Source organism: Pongo abelii, chromosome 16 (assembly GCF_028885655.2).
Source record: "Pongo abelii isolate AG06213 chromosome 16, NHGRI_mPonAbe1-v2.0_pri, whole genome shotgun sequence".
Classification (NCBI taxonomy): domain Eukaryota; kingdom Metazoa; phylum Chordata; class Mammalia; order Primates; family Hominidae; genus Pongo; species Pongo abelii.
Window position 1 is genome coordinate 24,990,740 of NC_072001.2, and position 19,300 is coordinate 25,010,039.

At 45.2% G+C, this 19,300-nt stretch overlaps 1 protein-coding gene across 19 annotated transcripts in view; it reads left to right on the forward strand.

The window, feature by feature from the left end:
- The window catches only part of HERC2 (HECT and RLD domain containing E3 ubiquitin protein ligase 2), a 299,653-nt gene that overhangs the window by 262,670 nt on the left and 17,683 nt on the right, over positions 1–19,300 (forward strand). For 18 of the 19 annotated variants that reach the window (XM_063716530.1, XM_063716528.1, XM_063716533.1 and 15 more), the window contains 13 exons: positions 1,745–1,852; positions 3,274–3,405; positions 3,845–4,003; positions 4,089–4,207; positions 5,114–5,239; positions 5,673–5,828; positions 6,220–6,335; positions 6,436–6,634; positions 12,403–12,617; positions 15,254–15,431; positions 16,024–16,185; positions 17,695–17,786; positions 17,987–18,126. In XM_063716530.1, the coding sequence (XP_063572600.1) occupies positions 1,745–1,852; positions 3,274–3,405; positions 3,845–4,003; positions 4,089–4,207; positions 5,114–5,239; positions 5,673–5,828; positions 6,220–6,335; positions 6,436–6,634; positions 12,403–12,617; positions 15,254–15,431; positions 16,024–16,185; positions 17,695–17,786; positions 17,987–18,126 (1,902 nt within the window). The remainder of the gene's footprint in view (positions 1–1,744; positions 1,853–3,273; positions 3,406–3,844; positions 4,004–4,088; positions 4,208–5,113; positions 5,240–5,672; positions 5,829–6,219; positions 6,336–6,435; positions 6,635–12,402; positions 12,618–15,253; positions 15,432–16,023; positions 16,186–17,694; positions 17,787–17,986; positions 18,127–19,300) is intronic. The other variant, XM_054532427.2, reaches the window with a different exon arrangement.

Genomic DNA, 19,300 nt, shown 5'->3' on the forward strand with positions numbered 1-19,300 from the left:
AGCTGGGACTACAGGCTTGTGCTGCCACACTTGGCTAACTTATTTTTATTTTTTGTGGAGATGAGTCTCTCTATGTTGCCCAGTCTTGTCTCAAACTCCTGGGCTCAAGCGATCCTCCCAGCTGGGCCTCCCAAAGTGTTGAGATCGTTACAGGTGTGAGCCACTGTACCCAGCCTATTCCCTTTTTCTAACAATAACTTTTTATTGTATTTGGTCTTATACTTTTATCTTGCTCACGTTTTTGTGAAATCATTTTTCTTGAACTTTTAGGTGAGGTTAGATTCAGAAAAGCTTTGTCACTTTGTCGCCCAGGTTGAAGTACAGTGGCACTATCTTGGCTCACTACAGCCCCAAACTCTGGGCTCAAGTGAGCCCTTCCTTAGCCTCCTGAGTAACTGGGACTATAGGCCGTGCCCAGCTAATTTTTAAAATTTTACATTTTAAAATATATAATTTTAAATATTATAAATATTTTATATTTTAAAATATAAAATATTTTATATTTATATTTTATATAAATATTTATTTTTTTATAAAATTTTTTATAAAAATATTATTTTTATAAAATTTTTTAATAAAATATTTATATTTTATATTTTATATTTTAAAATATATAATATATAATAAAATATATAGCCTGTTGTCCAGGCCTGTCTTTAACTCCTGAGCTCAAGCAAGCTGCCTGCCTCGGCCTCCCAAAGTGCTGGGATTACAGGCATGTACCACTACATCTGGCCCAGAAAAGCATTTTTAAACTTTAAGCTATTACTTCATGATAGAAATTTAAAGAACAAAGGGTATTTTTAGTCAGCCTTTGCCTAGACGAAAATCTTGTGACCCTTTTTCTCTTCTGTTTCTCTCTCGCTTTATATCCAGTCCACCAGCAAATCCTGTTTTCTCTGCTTTTAAAATATATTCCAAATTCAACCATTTTTCTCTCACTCTAGACATTCTGGGCTAGAGCACTGTGGCGTCTCACCCGGTTTATCATCCCAGCAATCACATCCTAGCTGCCTCCCTGTGTTCCTGCTTCCACTCCCCACCTCCTGTGGCCCCCCAGAATCAGCCCCCAACAGAGCATCCAGAGATAGTATCTTAAAACCAGTCCAAGCCTGTCAACCCTGTAACTGTAAGAGAGGACTTGAGCCCCTGCCCCACGTCCCTCCTTCTTCCCTCCTTCCTCCCCTGCCTCTTTCCCAGCCCCTCAGTGCCATCCTCTGCTAGACCTTAAAGATCTTCCAGCCTGAAGGAAAACTCTTCTCTGCTCGCACACCTCTCACACCAGATGTGTGGGTTCTCCACACCAAGCGGTTCTCCAGTTCTCTGGACACGGCAGAAGTTGAGGTGCTCCTCACCTCAAATGCCCCTCACTTCCCAGGTGACCCACAAGTGCCGTCTGACTTGGCTGCACACTGGGCATTCCCACAGCCCCTGGTCAGTGTGATGTTCGCTGTAAAGCTTGATCAGGGGAGTGGGGTTGCAGTAGGAAAGTCTGCCCGGGAGTGACCACACAAAACAAATTGGCAAAGTGGAAGTGTTTTCTGGCCTTCCAGTGCACAGACATAATCTTCAGTGGGGACGAGCCGGGGAAAGGGGTGGTCAGTCTGAGATGCTTGTCTTTGAGGCCAGTTCTTTCTGACTTTCTGCTATTCGTTAGCTGTTAAACGTGGTTTTAGTTTCACTGTTTCTACTTTGGGTGCTGATCTGGAGTGGTTGCTATGTTTTGTGCTTGCCTGTCCTCCAGGTGCAGAAGGACTCAGGGTGGAATTTGACCGGCAGTGCTCCACAGAGAGGCGCCACGACCCTCTCACAATCATGGACGGCGTCAACAGGATCGTCTCCGTGCGGTCAGGTAAGGACAGGAGGTTGAGCAGGCCATGATCTGCCCACCTGTGTCTCCGTAGACACAACCCTTCACATTTGTAGGACAGAATGCTGCTACCGTATTCTCACTGAAGTCTTAAGGAAGGGACAATATGCTATTCAGCTGTGAAACACAGTAGGTTTGCTTGCCTCTTTCCCATACTTTTAAATACAGTAATTATCTGTGATGTGTGCACCACATCCCTGTTGGATGGGCCCTGCCTTACCAGACAGTTGCAAAAGGTGCTGGAGACGTGTGAGGTGACAGGGCTCATGCGAGGTCATGGTTGGCATACTACAGAGCTTCTTCAAGGGTTTGTTTCTTACTGGCTGCAGTGAGGGCGTGGCCATGTGTGGAGTGACTTCTGTATGTAGGTGGAGGCAGCCACATGTCCGGCTTGTCTCTGCTGCTGGGCTCCACGAGGCCAGCGGGAGCATATGAGGATGTCTGTGGGAGCTTGTGAAATGCTCTTTTACTGAGTATTTTAGAACTGGCAGTGCAGGGGTGTGTGTATGCGCCTTTTAAGACCTCTTTATCCTTCATCTCGAGTGTTTCCTGTAAAGGGCCAGGTAATGCAGCCTCTGTCATAACAACATGCAGGCAGGATGCCAGTGAGTGGGCGTGGCTGTGTCCCAGGAAAACTTTATTCACACAGCGTTACTTAGTTAAGTAAAGCTTTGCATGAAGTGGTATGGTCCCAGTGGGCGTGGGTTTTTCTGGTGCTTTGACAGATGTCTGCCAGTGTAGTTTTCAGTGGTGGTGTTGGATGTGAGTTTTTCTGCATCCAGCAGAAAGCCCTTATGGGCCATCCCTGAGCTGCTGTCAGATGGTCCTTCTGAAGCAGAAATCTGGCGGGGTTGTCTTGGCCTTCTAAGATGCTGTAATACACTGCCGCTCCTGTCCACAGCAGCCAGGCCCTCTGCTCCCTCGACGGCAGCCTCCTCTGGCCTGTGCTGAACCACACACATGGGCCTTTTGTTGGGAGAGCTAGGGTTCTTCCTTCTGCTGCCTGGCCACCTGGTTGTATCAGAGCTTTCCCGGAAACGTCCCAATGGCCCCTGGCCTGGTGTGTTCTGGACACCCGGAGGCCACTCACTGTATCCTGGCTGTGTGAGGTCATTTCCCCACTGGGTGGTGGCTTCTGCCAGGGCAGTGCCTGCCCGCCTGCCCTCAGTTCCTGGGTACCTGGTACAGGGGCTGAATGCATGTTTGCTGAAGAATGGTGTGTATTAAAATGTGAATCCCAAGAGTGATGTGTCACTGTGCACTTCAGCTTGGGAGAGCTTGGATTGGAGGAACTTGCTCTTCACACATGATGGAAATCATTCTGCTTTGCGTCTAAGGCGGTTTGTATTGATTGGGTGATGGAGTGAAGCTAACCCTGGGGTGCACTTTCCTTAAAACCCCAGGCCGAGAGTGGTCCGACTGGTCCAGCGAGCTGCGCATCCCAGGGGATGAGTTAAAGTGGAAGTTCATCAGCGATGGGTCTGTGAATGGCTGGGGCTGGCGCTTCACCGTCTATCCCATCATGCCAGCTGCTGGTAAGGGAGGGGCTTATGGCGATCAAGGTTAGATGACTGGCTGTGGATTGTTTCTGGAGCAACATGGACATGTACACATGTCCACGTAGTGCCTGACGGCCTGCCTTCTGCTGTGTTGGAGTGAGTGCTCCCACAGGCCCCGCTGAAGCATGGAACAGAACACAGAGAACTGTCCCAGCCGTCCAACTGTCAGGCTCACACTCCCCCTCACCTGGTGTGGAAGGAGTTGTTGCTGGTGCGGTTCTTAGGCTTTTGGTTGACAGTGGAAGTGTGAGTGTGAAGAGCGAGGCTCACCGACTCGCAGTGGCATGCATGGGCACACCAACTGTTGCCTTCTGGTGGGTGGGGCTGGGTGGAGCCACCCTTGTTCATTGGCGGCTTCTTATGGGGTGGTCCCTAGCTTGTGAAACCCGGGGATGTTTACAGTGTTCATTCACAGGCCCTAAAGAACTCCTCTCTGACCGCTGCGTCCTCTCCTGTCCATCCATGGACTTGGTGACGTGTCTGTTAGACTTCCGACTCAACCTTGCCTCTAACAGAAGCATCGTCCCTCGCCTTGCGGCCTCGCTGGCGGCTTGTGCACAGCTGAGTGCCCTAGGTAAACGGCACCATTACAGTTACATCTGTCTTCCTGCTTGGAAGAAACCATCAGACTTCTGATACTTTCTCTCTGCTCATTTCAGCCGCCAGTCACAGAATGTGGGCCCTTCAGAGATTGAGGAAGCTGCTTACAACTGAATTTGGGCAATCAATTAACATAAATAGGCTGCTTGGAGAAAATGATGGAGAAACAAGAGCTTTGGTATGGAGCATTCTAGTACAATTTCTAGATTTGTGACCCTTGGGGAATAAAATGTTGCTTTAGTAGTCTAAACCTCTAAATCGTTGAGAGGAGTTGGGGAGTTTCACATAAGAATAAGGAGGCCTTGGACCGGGTGCAGTGGCCTGTAATCCCAGCATTTTGGGAGGCTGAGGTGGGCGGATCATGAGGTCAGGAGATTGAGACCATCCTGGCTAACATGGTGAAACCCTGACTCCACTAAAAATACAAAAAATTAGATGGGCGTGGCTGTGGACACCTGTAGTCCCAGCTACTCGGGAGGCTGAGGCAGGAGAATCACTTGAACCTGGGAGGTGGAGGTTGGAGTGAGCTGAGATCACGCCACTGCACTCCAGCCTGGTGACAGAGCGAGACTCCATCTCAAAAAAAATAAATAAAAATAAGGAGGCCTTTGTCACATCCAGACTTTTCGTATGTTGCAGTGTATACTGAGTTCAAGTTGGACTTTGATTTTGTGAAAGTCTGTCTCAACAGCTGTGAACATAGGATTGTGTGGATTGGACTTTACAGTGAGGCTAACTGATGGCCTCCCCTTTATTTTGCTGACTAAAGTAGTCCCTTTTGATCCTACCCATGGGAGGAGATAGGCAGCATTTGTGGGCCAGAGAGGGGCTATTTCTCTGGAAGCAGATGTTCTGAAATCAAGACCAAACATTCTGAGATGAGTCTTCAAACTCCTCTTTTTTATTTTAGTGTTTATGTTCTTTTAGCTTTTTTCCTACTTGAGAATTTTGATAAGCTTTGTTTTTTTTTTTTTTTTAGAAGAATTAGTACCAACATAATAAAACATTTGACTGTAGAAACAAATGGTCAGCCTCCCCCGCACCCTGGATTCCCGCGATAGAATACCGTTCTGTTGTTTCTTAGAGTTTTACAGGTAGTGCTCTTGCTGCTTTGGTGAAAGGTCTTCCAGAAGCTTTGCAAAGGCAGTTTGAATATGAAGATCCTATTGTGAGGGGTGGCAAACAGCTGCTCCACAGCCCATTCTTTAAGGTAATGTTTGACTTATTTTTTAAAGTGACAATAGAGCTGTTTGACTGAAAGAGCCACTGAGAGCTGTCATGTGCAGTGTGTGTGTTTTAGGCCTCTGAGGGCAGCTGTAGGTATAGCTGAAGTCAAATATGAAAAAATCTCAAGAAATGATCATGTAATCTAAAACCTTAAACCACAAGCCTGTAACTGTTAGCATGCCTTGAGATGCACAAGTGTTCTTGTCACCTGATGCAGGCAACAAGTGTTGTAGCAGTTGTGTGGCACGTGGCTAGGAACTGTCAGAGATCGCCACATCACTGATGGTGGCCGTATCCTTGCTGTGCCCATGGCAGTCATCCTGGAATAGGAGGTCCTGCAGAAGGAGCCACAGAAACCTTGGCCTGTTCATTGCATTTCTGAGTGTCCCTGAGTTTGTCATTTTTGGTGCCTGCAGGTACTGGTAGCTCTTGCTTGTGACCTGGAGCTGGACATTCTGCCTTGCTGTGCCGAGACGCACAAGTGGGCCTGGTTCCGGAGGTATTGCATGGCCTCCCGCGTTGCTGTGGCCCTTGACAAAAGAACACCGTTGCCCCGTCTGTTTCTTGATGAGGTATTGCATGATATTTTGGAATCACTTTGGGGATGCAAAAACGTTATTTAGCTATAGTGTAACAAGATGCCAATATTATGAGACACAGAAAAATTTCCCTTGCCAAGGAATATCAAAGAAAATAACACATAGGTGAAAATGAGTGAACTGACACTGTGAATTTCAGTGAAAGTTTATTTTTAGTAAACTACAGATAGAATGATACTGTCTAGACATTTTTAATATGTTAGACTTGATGCAGTCATTATTGGTTTTGCCCATGAACCATAACATTGCAATGTTGCTCTTCTCTTATATTTTCAGGCAGGGATTCCTTCTGTCTTTCCTTAGTATTTATCTATTTTGTTTGAGATGAGTGTTTGATTTGTAACATCATAATAATTTTGTTCAGGTGGCTAAGAAAATTCGTGAATTAATGGCAGACAGCGAAAACATGGATGTTCTGCATGAGAGCCATGACATTTTTAAAAGAGAACAAGATGAACAACTTGTGCAGTGGATGAACAGGTTATTATATTAGAAACAAGCAGTAATGTTGATCATGAGCGTGAGAGGCTGTGTGCATTGTTCTTTCCCATGGCAAATGCTCACTTGATGTGTGTTGTAGGCGACCAGATGACTGGACTCTCTCTGCTGGTGGCAGTGGAACAATTTATGGATGGGGACATAATCACAGGGGCCAGCTCGGGGGCATTGAAGGTGCAAAAGTCAAAGTTCCCACTCCCTGTGAAGCCCTCGCAACTCTCAGACCCGTGCAGTTAATCGGAGGGGAACAGACCCTCTTTGCTGTGACGGCTGATGGGAAGGTAAGGGTGCTTTCTCTGTGTCACAGGGTCACTGAGCCTGAGGCAATTGTGGCTAAAGGTGCTGTGTGGTTCTTAGCACATGCAAGGATCTGTACTAAAACGTTTCTCAGGATTAATAGTACTATGGTATGCAGGAAGCAGCTAGAGTTCTAAGATATTTTTGTATAATCTTTAAATTAAAAAAAAAAAAAAAGTTTAAGACAGAGTTTTGCTCTCGTTGCCCAGGCTGGAATGCAATGGCGTGGTCTCGGCTCACTGCAACCTCCACCTCCTGGGTTCAAGTGATTCTCCTGCCTCAGCCTCCCGAGTAGCTGGGATTATAGGCGCCTGCCACCACACCTGGCTAACTTGTATTTTTAGTAGAGACAGGTTTTCACCATGTTGACCAGGCTGGTCTCGAACTCCTGACCTCAGGTGATCCGCCCACCTCGGCCTTCCAAAGTGCTGGGATTACAGGCATGAGCCACCACGCCTGGCCAATTTTTTTTAATTTTTATTTTGAAAATACGTCATGTATACAAAAGTATTACAATTTTTGTTTGCATATCACTTGTTAGATGTATTTCTTGTTTGCTATTGTAAATAGTATATTTTTAAAAATGTATTGCTGCTGGCCCAGTGCAGTGGCTCACGCCTGTAATCCCAGCAATTTGGGAGCCTAAGGTGGGTGGATCACCTGATGTCAGGAGTTCGAGACCAGCCTGGCCAACATAGGAAAACCCTGTCTCTACGAAAAATACAAAAATAAGCCAGGCTCGGTGACACGTGCCTGTAATCCCAGCTACTCAGGAGGCTGAGGCAGGAGAATCACTCGAACCCAGGAGATGGAGGTTGCAGTGAGCCGAGATCACACCACTGCACTCCAGCCTGGGCGACAGAATGAGATTCCGTTTCCCACCAAAAAAAAGATTGCCACTGATATATAGAAATATTGGATGTTTATATATTGACTTTATGTTTGGTGATCTACTTGACTCTCTCCATTCTAGTATATCTGAAGATTTCTTGTATCTTCTTTATAGAGTGCTGTAGTCTCTAAATGAATTATGTTCCTTTCTGTCTAGCGTACCTCTCTTTTATTTTTCCCGTTTGTGTGGGAGAATAGGAGCTCATGGTGCAGGCTGGGGTTGCGGTGTGATTCTGAGTGGGAGTGGGCGGAGGCTCCTGCCTTGATCAAGACTGGAGTGGGTGCAGGTGGAGCGTTCCCAGGCTTCCAGTGGGGTTTGAGTAGAAGCCCTTGATCAGATTAGGCATGTTTCCTTCTGTTTCTAGTCAACAGTGGACACTGATTTTTGTTCAACACTCTTTCTATGTGTTTTGAAATGTTCTTTCATAGATGTTTTCTTCTTTTTTTTTTTTTTTTTGAGACAGAGTCTCACTCTGTCCCCCAGGCTGGAGTGCAGTGGCACAGTCTTGGCTCACTACAACCTCTGCCTCCTGGGTTCAAGCGATTCTTCTACCTCAGCCTCCCAAGTAGCTGGGACAACAGGCGCCTGCCACCACGCCTGGCTAATATTTTTGTGTGTTTTTTTTTTTTTCAGTAGAGACGGGGTTTCACAATATTGGCCAGACTGGTCTTGAACTCCTGACCTTGTGATCCGACCGCCTTGGCCTCTCAAAATGCTGGGATTACAGGCATGAGCCACTGTGCCCGGCCAATGTTTTCTAATGAATTAGTATAGCCAGTTGGATTAATTGGTTTTCTTATATTAAACAAACTTGCATTCTTTGGATAAATCCAGTTTGGTCAAGATATGTATCTGGCTTGTGTTTGTGATAATTTTGTTTAGATTTTTGGGAGATCCTATTCATGAGTGAGATACTCTCATGTAATATTCTGTCTCACACACATTTATTATTTCATAGTTTCTCTGGGTCAGGACTCTGGAGGCAGCATAGCTCCGTTCTCCAGCTCAGAATCTCAGCAGGCTGCAGTCGTCTTGAGGCTGTCCGAGCAAGTATTCAGTCCCTCACGGACCTTTGGGCTGAGGCCTCAGTCCCTCATGAGCTGTTGGCAGAGCCTCCCCTCACTCAGCCCTTTGCCACGTGTCCATAGAGCGTCTCACAGGGTGGCAGCTGACTCTGTCAGCGAGAGCAAGGGAGGCACAGGAGGGAGCACCAGCAAGAGAGAGTGGAGAAGACAGAGCCCTGGTCCTGTGTAACTGAATCACAGAAGTGACCACACTCCATCATTCTTGCCCTGTTCTGCTCATCAGAAGCAGGTCATTAAGTCCAGCCCACACTCAGGGAGAGGGAGCTGTAGGCATACTTGGAGATATGCAGGCTTGGTTCTAAATCAACACAATAAAGCAAGTATCTTCACAAAGCATGTCACACAAATTTCTTGGTTTCCCAGTGGATATAAAAGTACTATAGTCTATTAAGTCACATCTTTAGACTCCACTTCTAATTCTAGTTCTCTTGCTGTTTCCACCGTATCTGAGGTTACTTCTTCCACTCGTGTTGAATCCCTCAAGGTCATCCATGAGGGTTGGAATCCACTTCTTCCAAATCCCTGTTAATGTTGATATTTTCACCTCCTCCTGTGAATCACAAATGTACTTAATGGCATTTATAATGGTGATGGCTTTCCAGAAGGTTTTCAATTTAGCTGGTTCACATCCGTTAGAGGAATCACTGTCTATGGCAGCTATAGCCTTATGAAATGTATTTCTTAAATAACAAGATTTGAAAATTGAAATTACTCCTTGATCCATGTGGCTGCAGAAAAGATGATGTGTTAGCAGGCGTGAAAACAACTTTAATCTCTTTGTACATGTTCATCAGAGCTCTTGGGTGACCAGGTACATTGTCAATGAGCAGTAATATTTTGAAAGAAATCTTTTTCTCTGAGCAGTAGGCCTCAATAGTGGGCTTAAAATATTCAGTGAAGCATGCTGTAAACAAATGTGCTGACTTCCATCCAGGTTTGTTCTATTTCTGGAGCACAGTCAGAGTGGAGTTAGCATAATTCTTAAGGGCCCTAAGATTTTCAGAATGGTCAATGAGCATTGACTTCAACGAGTTCAACTAATAGAGTCACCAGCTGCGTTAGCCCCTAACAAAAGATTTGAAGCTTTGAAGGCAAACATTGACTTCTGTCTAGCTATGAAAGTCCTAGATGGTGTCTTCTTCTGATAGAAGGTTGTTCCATCTACGTTGAAAGCCTGTTGTTTAGCGTAGCCACCTCCTTCATCACTGATCTTGGCTAGATCTTCTGGGTAACTTGCTGCAGCTTCTACATCAGCACTTGCTACTTTCCCTCACACTTTTATGTTATGAAGACAGCGTCTTTCCTTAAACCTCAGGAACCAATCTCTGCTACCTTCAGACTTTCCTTCGGCAGCCTTCTCACCTCTGTTAGCCTTCGTGGAATTGAAGAGAGTTAGCAAGCTCTGGATTAGCTTTGGCTTAAGGGAATATTGTGTCCGTTTTGATCTTCTGTCTATGCCAGTCAAACATTCTCTATATCAGCAATAAGACTGTTTTGCATTCTCATCATTTGTGTGTTTACTAGAGTTGCACTTAATTGTGCTGCAAGAACTTTTTCTTGGGTAACTGGTGCAAGAGGCCTAGCTTTCAGCCTGTCTTGGCTTTCAGTGTGCCTTCCTCACTAATCTTAATCATTTCTAGCTTTTGACTTAAAGTGAGAAATATGCAACTCTTCCTTTCACTTGAACTCTTAGAGGTCACCGTAGCGTTATTAAGTGGCCTAATTTCAATAAGTTATGTCTCAGGGACATAATAGGGAGGTCTGAGGAGAGGGAGAGAGAAGGAAGAACGCTAGTTGGCGGAGCAATCAGAATATACACAACATTTATCATTTAAGTTCACCATCTTCTATGGGTGTGGTTTGTGGTGCCTCAAAACAAGTACAACAGTAACATCAAACATTACTGATCACAGATCATCGTAACAGATAAAATAATAATGAAAAAGTTTAAAATATTGCAAGAATTATCAAAACGTGACATGGAGACAGTAAGTCAGCACATGCTTTTGGGAAAATGGCGCTGATAGACTTGATCAGTGTAGGGTTGACACAGACCTTCGGTTTATAAAAAACAGTATCTGCGAGGTACAGTAAAGCAAGGCACAGTCAAATGGGGTGTGCCTATATACAGGAGCACACATATTTAGAAGCAGGGATCATTGTGAACCGTGTCAGAGGCAGACTGCTAGCACAGGTGTCGAAGTGGTCTAGCCTCATAAAAAAGTTTGAAATGTAGCCCCTCTGTGTCAATTCTCAGGAGAATTCTGCTTCTTTTCATTGTTTCTCTGGTTATTTTAACATAGGTACTTAAAAACCTAAAGTTAATTAGTATTTCTCCCCTCCTCCCAGTCAGTGACCCCTTGTTACCCCGTGTTTGGGTTCTAACCTGTTCCCCTCTGCTGTAGACATTATTGTTGTTGTTTTGGTGGTTTTATATGGACCATGGTGTTTTTTTTGGAGTTAGCCAAATGTTGCACATCTTTGCTTACTATCATTTCTTACCATCATTTGTTATGTCTCAGATCTTATAAAATCATTTCCTTCTCCTTTAGCATATCTTTCTTGATTTACTTTAGTGAAATTCTTTCCTTGGTTAATTCTGATTGTTTGTTTCAAAATATCTTTATTTTGTCCTTTTTCTAGGGTGTGGTTGGTAAGCACTTTCTGTAAAGGGCACAATAGTATTTTCAGCTTTGGGCCATATGGTCTCTGTTGCAACTACAAAAGCAACCCTGGACATATTATAAATGAGTGGGTGTGGCTGTGTTCCCATAAAACTTCATTTACAGAAACAAATGATGGGCCTGGTTTGGCCCATGGGCCATAATTTGCCAACTCCTGTTGTAGTTATGAATTCTCAGGGACAAGCCTCTGTCTCCCTGTCAGTGCTGAGGCTGAGAAGGGCAGCTTTCTGTGGTGTTCTTCTTATTCACAGGCACTGAGGGGCAACCCTTTGGAGCCCCACTTTCTATAGGAAGTCCTTGGAGGCACGCTGCATTACCCTGCACCCTGTGCACCCCAGAGCCTCACCCAGCACCCAGAAGCTGGCTTTGGGGGTGGGGCTTGTTTATCCACCTGAGTTTGGGTTTCACTTCCTGCGTTGGCGCTTGTGGCTTCCTTACATTATGTCAGTGCAGCAGCACGTTTGAAAGATGTCTAAAACAGCATGGAACAGCATTTAAGTTTTTATCAGGAGGGATGTTTGCCTTCATTTGGAAAATGGCAGTCTGATCGCATGTGTGTATGTTTTTAAATCAATCATGTTCTTTAAAATTAATCATAGATGTTTTGTGTCCTAAAACATCTCACTTAGATTAAAAAAAAAAAAGAGGTGTTTTTTCCTGTGTGGTTTATATGCTACCCTGCTGAAATATTAAAATGTATTTGTGTTCTTTTATGGGTATGTTTTTGTGGCTGTTATTGTCAGAGATTTGCATATAGTAGATAATTAAATTGTTTTTTGTTTTTCTTGGTGTTAATTGTAGTTGGTATTCTACACAAAAATGGAAGAGCTTCCAGCGAGAAGACCTTATTTTCACAATATGTTTTCTGAATTTGGAATTTCTAATAGTCATGTTCTAGAAATTTCATTTCATTTCTAGAACTTTGATAGATCATGTATAAAGTTATAAACTTATATTCCTGAGATTTTTAACTTCAAATTTTATTTCTATGTGGTAAAAATGTCTAAAGCATGGATTAGGTTTATGAATTAGTAAATTTAGGGGATATTGAGATTAAAAACTGATGTTATTATTGCTTTTTCTTTTCTTAGCTGTATGCCACTGGGTATGGTGCAGGTGGCAGACTAGGCATTGGAGGGACAGAGTCGGTGTCTACCCCAACATTGCTTGAATCCATTCAGCATGTGTTTATTAAGAAAGTAGCTGTGAACTCCGGAGGAAAGCACTGCCTTGCCCTGTCTTCAGAAGGAGAAGTTTACTCTTGGGGTGAGGCAGAAGATGGGAAGTTGGGGCATGGCAACAGAAGGTATGATGTGAAAAAATTATTTCAACATTCTATTTGTCTTTGTTATTGTTTGTTTTAATCCTGTTACAATCTATTGGCGCTTTGTTTTTCAAGGCAACATTTACAATACTCTCAAACTAAATAATGTTAATGACTCATTTGGCAGAAATAGTTTTATGTTCCAATATGAAGCCTTACCCATATGATTCCTCTGTTGAGAGGGAAAAAAAAGTCAATTCTGAGTTTTTGATTACAAGTACTAAGTAAGCGTTTTTTTGTCCTTCTCCCTATATCATCCACTGAATCACATTTGGCATTTTGTGTAACGTGCGTGATACTAGAACTGCAAATACAGAGGAAATGGCAGGGGTGAGGAAGAAAGAACACACAGTTGACACCATTTTTTAAACAAATGAACAAACTCACAAGTTTTAAAAAATTAATGAGAACTACCAGCCAGATTGGAGTAACAGGGGCCTTCTTATCCTAGGAATAACTAAACCACCATATAAAATATGTTAAACAGGTCTGGCATGGTGGCTCACGCCTGTAATCCCAGCACTTTGGGAAGCTGAGGTGGGCAGATTGCTTGAACTCAGGAGTTTAAGACTAGCCTGGGCAACATGACGAAACCCCATTTCTACAAAAAATAGAGAAAAAATTAGCCAGATGTGGTAGCACACACCTGTAGTCCCAGCTTCTCGGGAGCTGGAGGTTGCAGTGAGCCGAGATTGCACCACTGCATTCCAGCCTGGGGGACAGAGCGAGACTCCATCTCAAAAAAAAATAAAAATAAAAGGAAAAAATAATTTGGCAAACTCCAACATCCATTTCTGATAAAAACTCTGAGTAGTCTAGGAGTAAGAGGTCTCTTCCTTTACCTGATAAAGGGCATCTCTGTTAACCTAGAGCTTAGATTGTAGTTAATGGCAACAGACCAAAAGCTTTCCCCCGGAGTTCAGGATCAAGGCAAGGATGTCTGCTATCACCACTTCTCTTCAACATTGTGCAACAGGTTTAGTAAGTGCAGTACAGCAGTGCAAAGAAATAAAAGGCATCTAGATTGAAAAGAGAATTAAAACTGTCTTTTTTGCAGAAAACATTGTTTATGCAGAGAACCTGGTGGTATTTACAAAAAGCTGCTAGAACTGATAAGTGAGGCTAGCAGTGTTGCGGGATAGAAGATCAATAAATAAAAGTTACTTGTATGTCTATACATATACATATACGTAACCAGAAAGTGAAATTTTAAAATACCACTTACAGTACCGTCTCCCAGAATTGAAAAACTATGGGATAAATCTGACCCAAAAATGTGAATGACTGTGTAGACAGAAGACTACAAAGTATTGCTGAGATAATTTTTAAAAAACCTAAAGTCGTGAAGGAGCATGCTGTGTTCATGGAGCAGAAGAGTCAGTATTGTTAATTCGCTGGTTATCCTCAAATCTATAGATTCAACACCTTCCCAATCAAGATTTCTATAGAAATTGATAAGCGGAGCATAAAATGTATATGGAGATGCAAATGGCCTAGAATAGTCAAATCAGCTTTGAAAATGAGGAAAAGGTCGGAAGACTTGAACTACCTGACTTAAGCCTCGTTTATAGCTGCAGTAGACAACATGGCTTGGTGCTGGCAAAGAGAGAGAGACAGATACATCAATGGAGCAGAATAGGGAATCCAGAAACTGGCCAGCAAATACTGACAAGACGAGTGTGGAAAAATGAAACTGGACTTCTCACAATTTCTAGTGCACAGTTTATACGAGTGCACAGCCAATTCATTGGAGAAAATATACTATTTTCAACAAGTGGTTTTGAATAATTGGATAACCTATGGCAAGAAACGAACTTTAATTCATACTTTACACCACATCCAAACATTAATTCAAAATGAACCATAGTCATGAATGTAAAATGTAAAACTAAAAAGCTCTGGAAGAAAACATGAGAAAATGTTTGTGACTTTAGGTCAGAAAAGATTTTTAGATCGAACTCCAAAAGCATGATTCATGAAAGAAAAATAGAACTTGGACCTTATAAAAATTATGAACTATTCTTCAAAAGACACTATGAAGAGATTGAAACCACAGCTGGGAAAGGATATTCACAATCATATAATCTGACTAAGGTCTGATAGCCAAAATATATAAAGAACTTCTTTCAAAACCTAATAAGAAAACAAAAAGTTTGTTATTAGTAGTCACTATGTTATAGACTAGTGACATTCATGTTAAAACTCCTTAAATGAATTGTTAATTCATAGTGGGGGTGAGGTGCAAACTTTCCTTATAGGGCCAGATGGTAACTATTTTAGGAGTTGCATATGATTCTTTTTTTTTTTTTAAACCCTTTAAAATGTAAAACCTGTTCTCAGCTCATAGGCCTTTGAAAAATGGGCTGTGCTTCGAACTTGGCCCAGTATGTGTGGTCACTTTCCAGCCTCTGAGTCAGAGCTGGGGAAGCCCTGTCCTCTGGCCTTGTACAGGAAGGAGGTAGGAAGAGGTGACCTTTTGAGTTCAGGTCTGAATGATTCTTCTTGATTGATTTAACAATTAACTGATTAGGAAGGTGTAGATTGAGAGGTATTTAATACGCTGAAAAATGTTTAAGAATAAAAATGTGTTTCCATTATATTTGGTGACTTTTTTGCAGTCCGTGTGACCGCCCTCGTGTCATCGAGTCTCTGAGAGGAATTGAAGTGGTCGATGTTGCTGCTGGCGGAGCCCACAGCGCCTGTGTCACAGCAGCCGGGGACCTCTACACATGGGGCAAAGGCCGCTACGGCCGCCTGGGGCACAGCGACAGTGAGGACCAGCTGAAGCCAAAGCTGGTGAGGAGGCACCGTGTGCAGAGGCCGGAGGCTGCATGCTGCTCACTGCTGCTGTCAGATGGGGGCGGTTTGCCACCGTCGTTATGATTTTAAAATTCCAAAGTATTTCCTGTTCTAGATTTTTTTGGTTTTATGGTTGTTGGTCATAGCCCCATTTACAAGTAGATGTTCTTTCTGGTGGAAATAAAAACCATCTTGGCACATGTTTCTTCCACAAGTCATTTAAACAGGACAGTATTTGAAATATCCTTTTCTTTGTAATGGTAAATATTGCTTGGCGTCTAAGAAAAATGCTTTGGCTTCTAGAAGGCCCACTGTATTTTTGGGTGCAAGAAGTGAATAAACAGCCTTCATGGTGATGTAGGGTTGGCTCATCAAAGACGCTGATACCTCCTCCTGTGGTTTAGATGCATGTAGTTCAAATAGATGAAGGTGCTTTCTCTTTTATCTTATAGGATTTTAGAAATCACCTCTTTGTAAAGGCTTAAAACAGGTACCCCCATAAAAAAAAGAATGGCAGTGTTGTGAAGCCAGTCCTGTGGCAAGCCTTCTTGTGTTGTGCTCGGCCAACCCAAGTCCCTTTTCTCTGAAGGTGGAGGCGCTGCAGGGCCACCGTGTGGTTGACATCGCCTGTGGCAGCGGAGACGCCCAGACCCTCTGCCTCACAGATGACGACACTGTCTGGTCCTGGGGGGACGGGGACTACGGCAAGCTCGGCCGGGGAGGCAGCGATGGCTGTAAGGTGCCGATGAAGGTATTTCCCATTCTTGCCCCGCCCAGTGCTCTCCCAGCTCACCTCAGTCAGGGGCCCCCAGGGCCCCTCTGGGAAAACACAGCCTCAGAGCCACCATTACTGTTTCCTGTGTGTGCTCCTGAGGAGCATTTTAACCTCCTCTTTACCTTCTTTCCAGTAAATATAATGGGTAATTGGCTAGAAAGTGTATGGAGGGCCTAGAGGGAGTAAGATGTTTTATGTACTGTGTGCATTCTCTTGAGAAGTGGATGGGATCATCCGGGCACCGTGGAGCCTTCCGGTTTATAGCATGTAGGCCTGTCTCAGAGAAGGATATCACATGGCTTACACTCTCTCAGTTTACAGTGGTGTGGAGTTGCCACGGCACGCGCTTGGGGGTGCCAGTGCTTGCTAAAGGGACTGCATCTGGGTTAGCCGGGGCCACCTCAGGTGGGTGTCCTGTGAGGAGCGAGAGCAGGGCCTGCACAGCGCCCAAGTCCTGCAGTCCTGGTGGGGTCGGCGGCTCTGCTCCACTCAAGCCCAGTGGCTCCAGGTGATTTCTTAGCTTTGCCAGAATGTCTTTTGCTCTTGTGAACGGGTGGCTGGTACGTGGTTCAGGTCCTGCACATGCTGCTCAGTGACCTCAGTGCGTGCACACCACACTGCCGTGTAGCCCAGGTGCTCTGCTGGGTACTTGGGAGCCTGGTGCTGCGAACCTGTCTCTGCCTGGCCTCCTCTCTCGTGGGGCTGTGGGGTTGCAGGTGTGACACAGGTGCTTCTGGAGCAGACCCTAATCAGTGGCGTGCGTCAGAGGCCCCTCCTTGCGGGAAAGAGCCTGGGGTTTGCACTTCCAAGGCTGAGGATGCTGGGCATCAGAGGGGCTGGAGCAGGACGTCCCAATGCCATTGTGGTAGGGCCGGACACCAGGGCCCTACCACATTGTCTCATTTAGAGAATGAAGTCAGTTTTAATTAATTTGAGTTCAGAATTGAATATGAGAACTTATGTATGAGAGCAATCACAGAGGTCATGAGGAGCAGCTTGCGGGATAGGGAAAGTGTTGGCTGGCAAGTGTGCGGTGTGGAGGGTGGGTGGGGCCCAGTGCTTTTGGCCATCCCTCCCCTTGCCTGCTGCTCCTCCCCCGCGGGCCTCTGCTCTGAGAGGGCTGGGGCAGGTGAGGAGAAACACAGGGATTGCTGGAGTATGGTGCTACTGCACAGAGAAGCACGGTTGCGGGAGGCCATTCTGGGGAGAGGCTTGTAGGCCTCACCTGCAAAGCTTCCATTTCCGGTGCCCTGTGCTGGGTCCCACCGGGCCACCGTGTGCCAGCGGGCATGCTGTCAGTCACGGTCCCGCCTGCCTCCTGAGAGTGCTGAGATTAAGTGGAATATGATTTTAAGTTGCACTAATTATTCATCATGGGTACAAGTTTTCAGAATTCCTACTAGATTTAGTTAAATCTCAGTGAGGTTATAGCAGTCAGCAGGAGCCTTGTTGCTGTCTGTCTAATTGAACCTTTTCCCCTTCTAGATTGATTCTCTTACCGGTCTTGGAGTAGTTAAAGTGGAATGCGGATCCCAGTTTTCTGTTGCCCTTACCAAATCTGGAGCTGTTTATACCTGGTATGCAAGATTCTGTTTGTTTAAACCCACTAAAACCAGATTTTAATTGGGGTATGTGCACCACCTTTTCATGGATGGGAATGTAGCTTCTGCAGCAGGCTATGGTTGTGTCCTGAACAGCAGAGGCTGCCCAGGAGGCTAGTCAGGGTTGTCAGTGAGATCACCTTGCCCCATAATTTCCATGCTTCATTTGTGTGCAGGGGCAAAGGCGATTATCACAGGTTGGGCCATGGATCGGATGACCATGTTCGAAGGCCTCGGCAGGTCCAAGGGTTGCAAGGGAAGAAGGTCATCGCCATCGCCACTGGCTCCCTGCACTGTGTGTGCTGCACAGAGGATGGTAGGTGGGGGCTCAGCGCCGCAGGACTGAAGCCTGTGAATCTAAGAGGGTTGAGCATGAATGATATGCGCAGCCTTAAAAGGGGGCACAGGCCAGGTGTGGTGGCTCACGCCTGTCACCCCAGCACTTTAGGAGGCTGAGGCAGGCGGATCACGAGGTCAAGAGATCAAGACCAGCCTGGCCTACATGGTGAAACACCATCTCTACTAAAAATACAAAAATTAGCTGGGCATGGTGGCACATGCCTGTAATCTCAGCTACTCAAGAGGCTGAGGCAGGAGAATCACTTGAACCCGGGAGGTGGAGGTTGCAGTGAGCCAAGATTGTGCCATTGCACTCCAGCCTGGCGACAGAGCAAGACTATCTCAAAAAAAAAAAAAAAAAAAAAAAAAAAAAAGAGGCAAAGGCTTATACAGTGTCCTGAGAGTCTATCTGCAATCAGCAGGGCTTTGGCCCTGTCATCTTCAGCCCCTGCTGTTAAACCTGTGAATGAGTTCTGTTTATTACTTATTACTGGGCTGTGCAGAACAGAGCTAGCAGCCAGCCTGAGACATGTCCTTAGACAGACCTGCTGCAGGCTTGGCCCTCTGCTGGTGTCTGGGAACCTGGGTTTCGGGAGGGCTCCCCTGTTCCCTAGGTGGTGAGTGTGGTTCACTGTGTCTGAACTGTCTGTACAAGCGACATGTTCTGTGCTGAAACCTGCTTTCCTTGGTCTGGAACTTGGTACACGCCAGGCAGGGCATGCCCGTGTGATCAGCCCTGATGGAAACCCTGGGCCTGTAGTCTCTACCCAGCTTCCCGGCAGACAGCACCTGACACAACTCGATGCCGGGGCAGTTAAGCTCGTCCTGTGTGGCTCCTGTGGGAGAGGACTCTGGAAGCTTACTCCTGGTTTCCCCGCTGCTTTGCCACAGGTCCCCATCCCTGTGCTGGTCTTACTCTGTGTCTTTTTGCCATAATACACAGTAACTGTGAGGAGGAGTGTATGCTGAGTCTTGTAAGTCATGCTGGAGAATCATGAGCGTGGGGGCGGTCCGAGCATGGGAGCGGTCCGGGGAACCCCAACACAATGGCGAAAGGGACTTTTCAGGTCAAATGAAGTTTGTGAGTCAGCTGACTTGATGATATGGAGATTATTCTGGATTATTTAGTGGGCCCAGTGTAATCACACAGA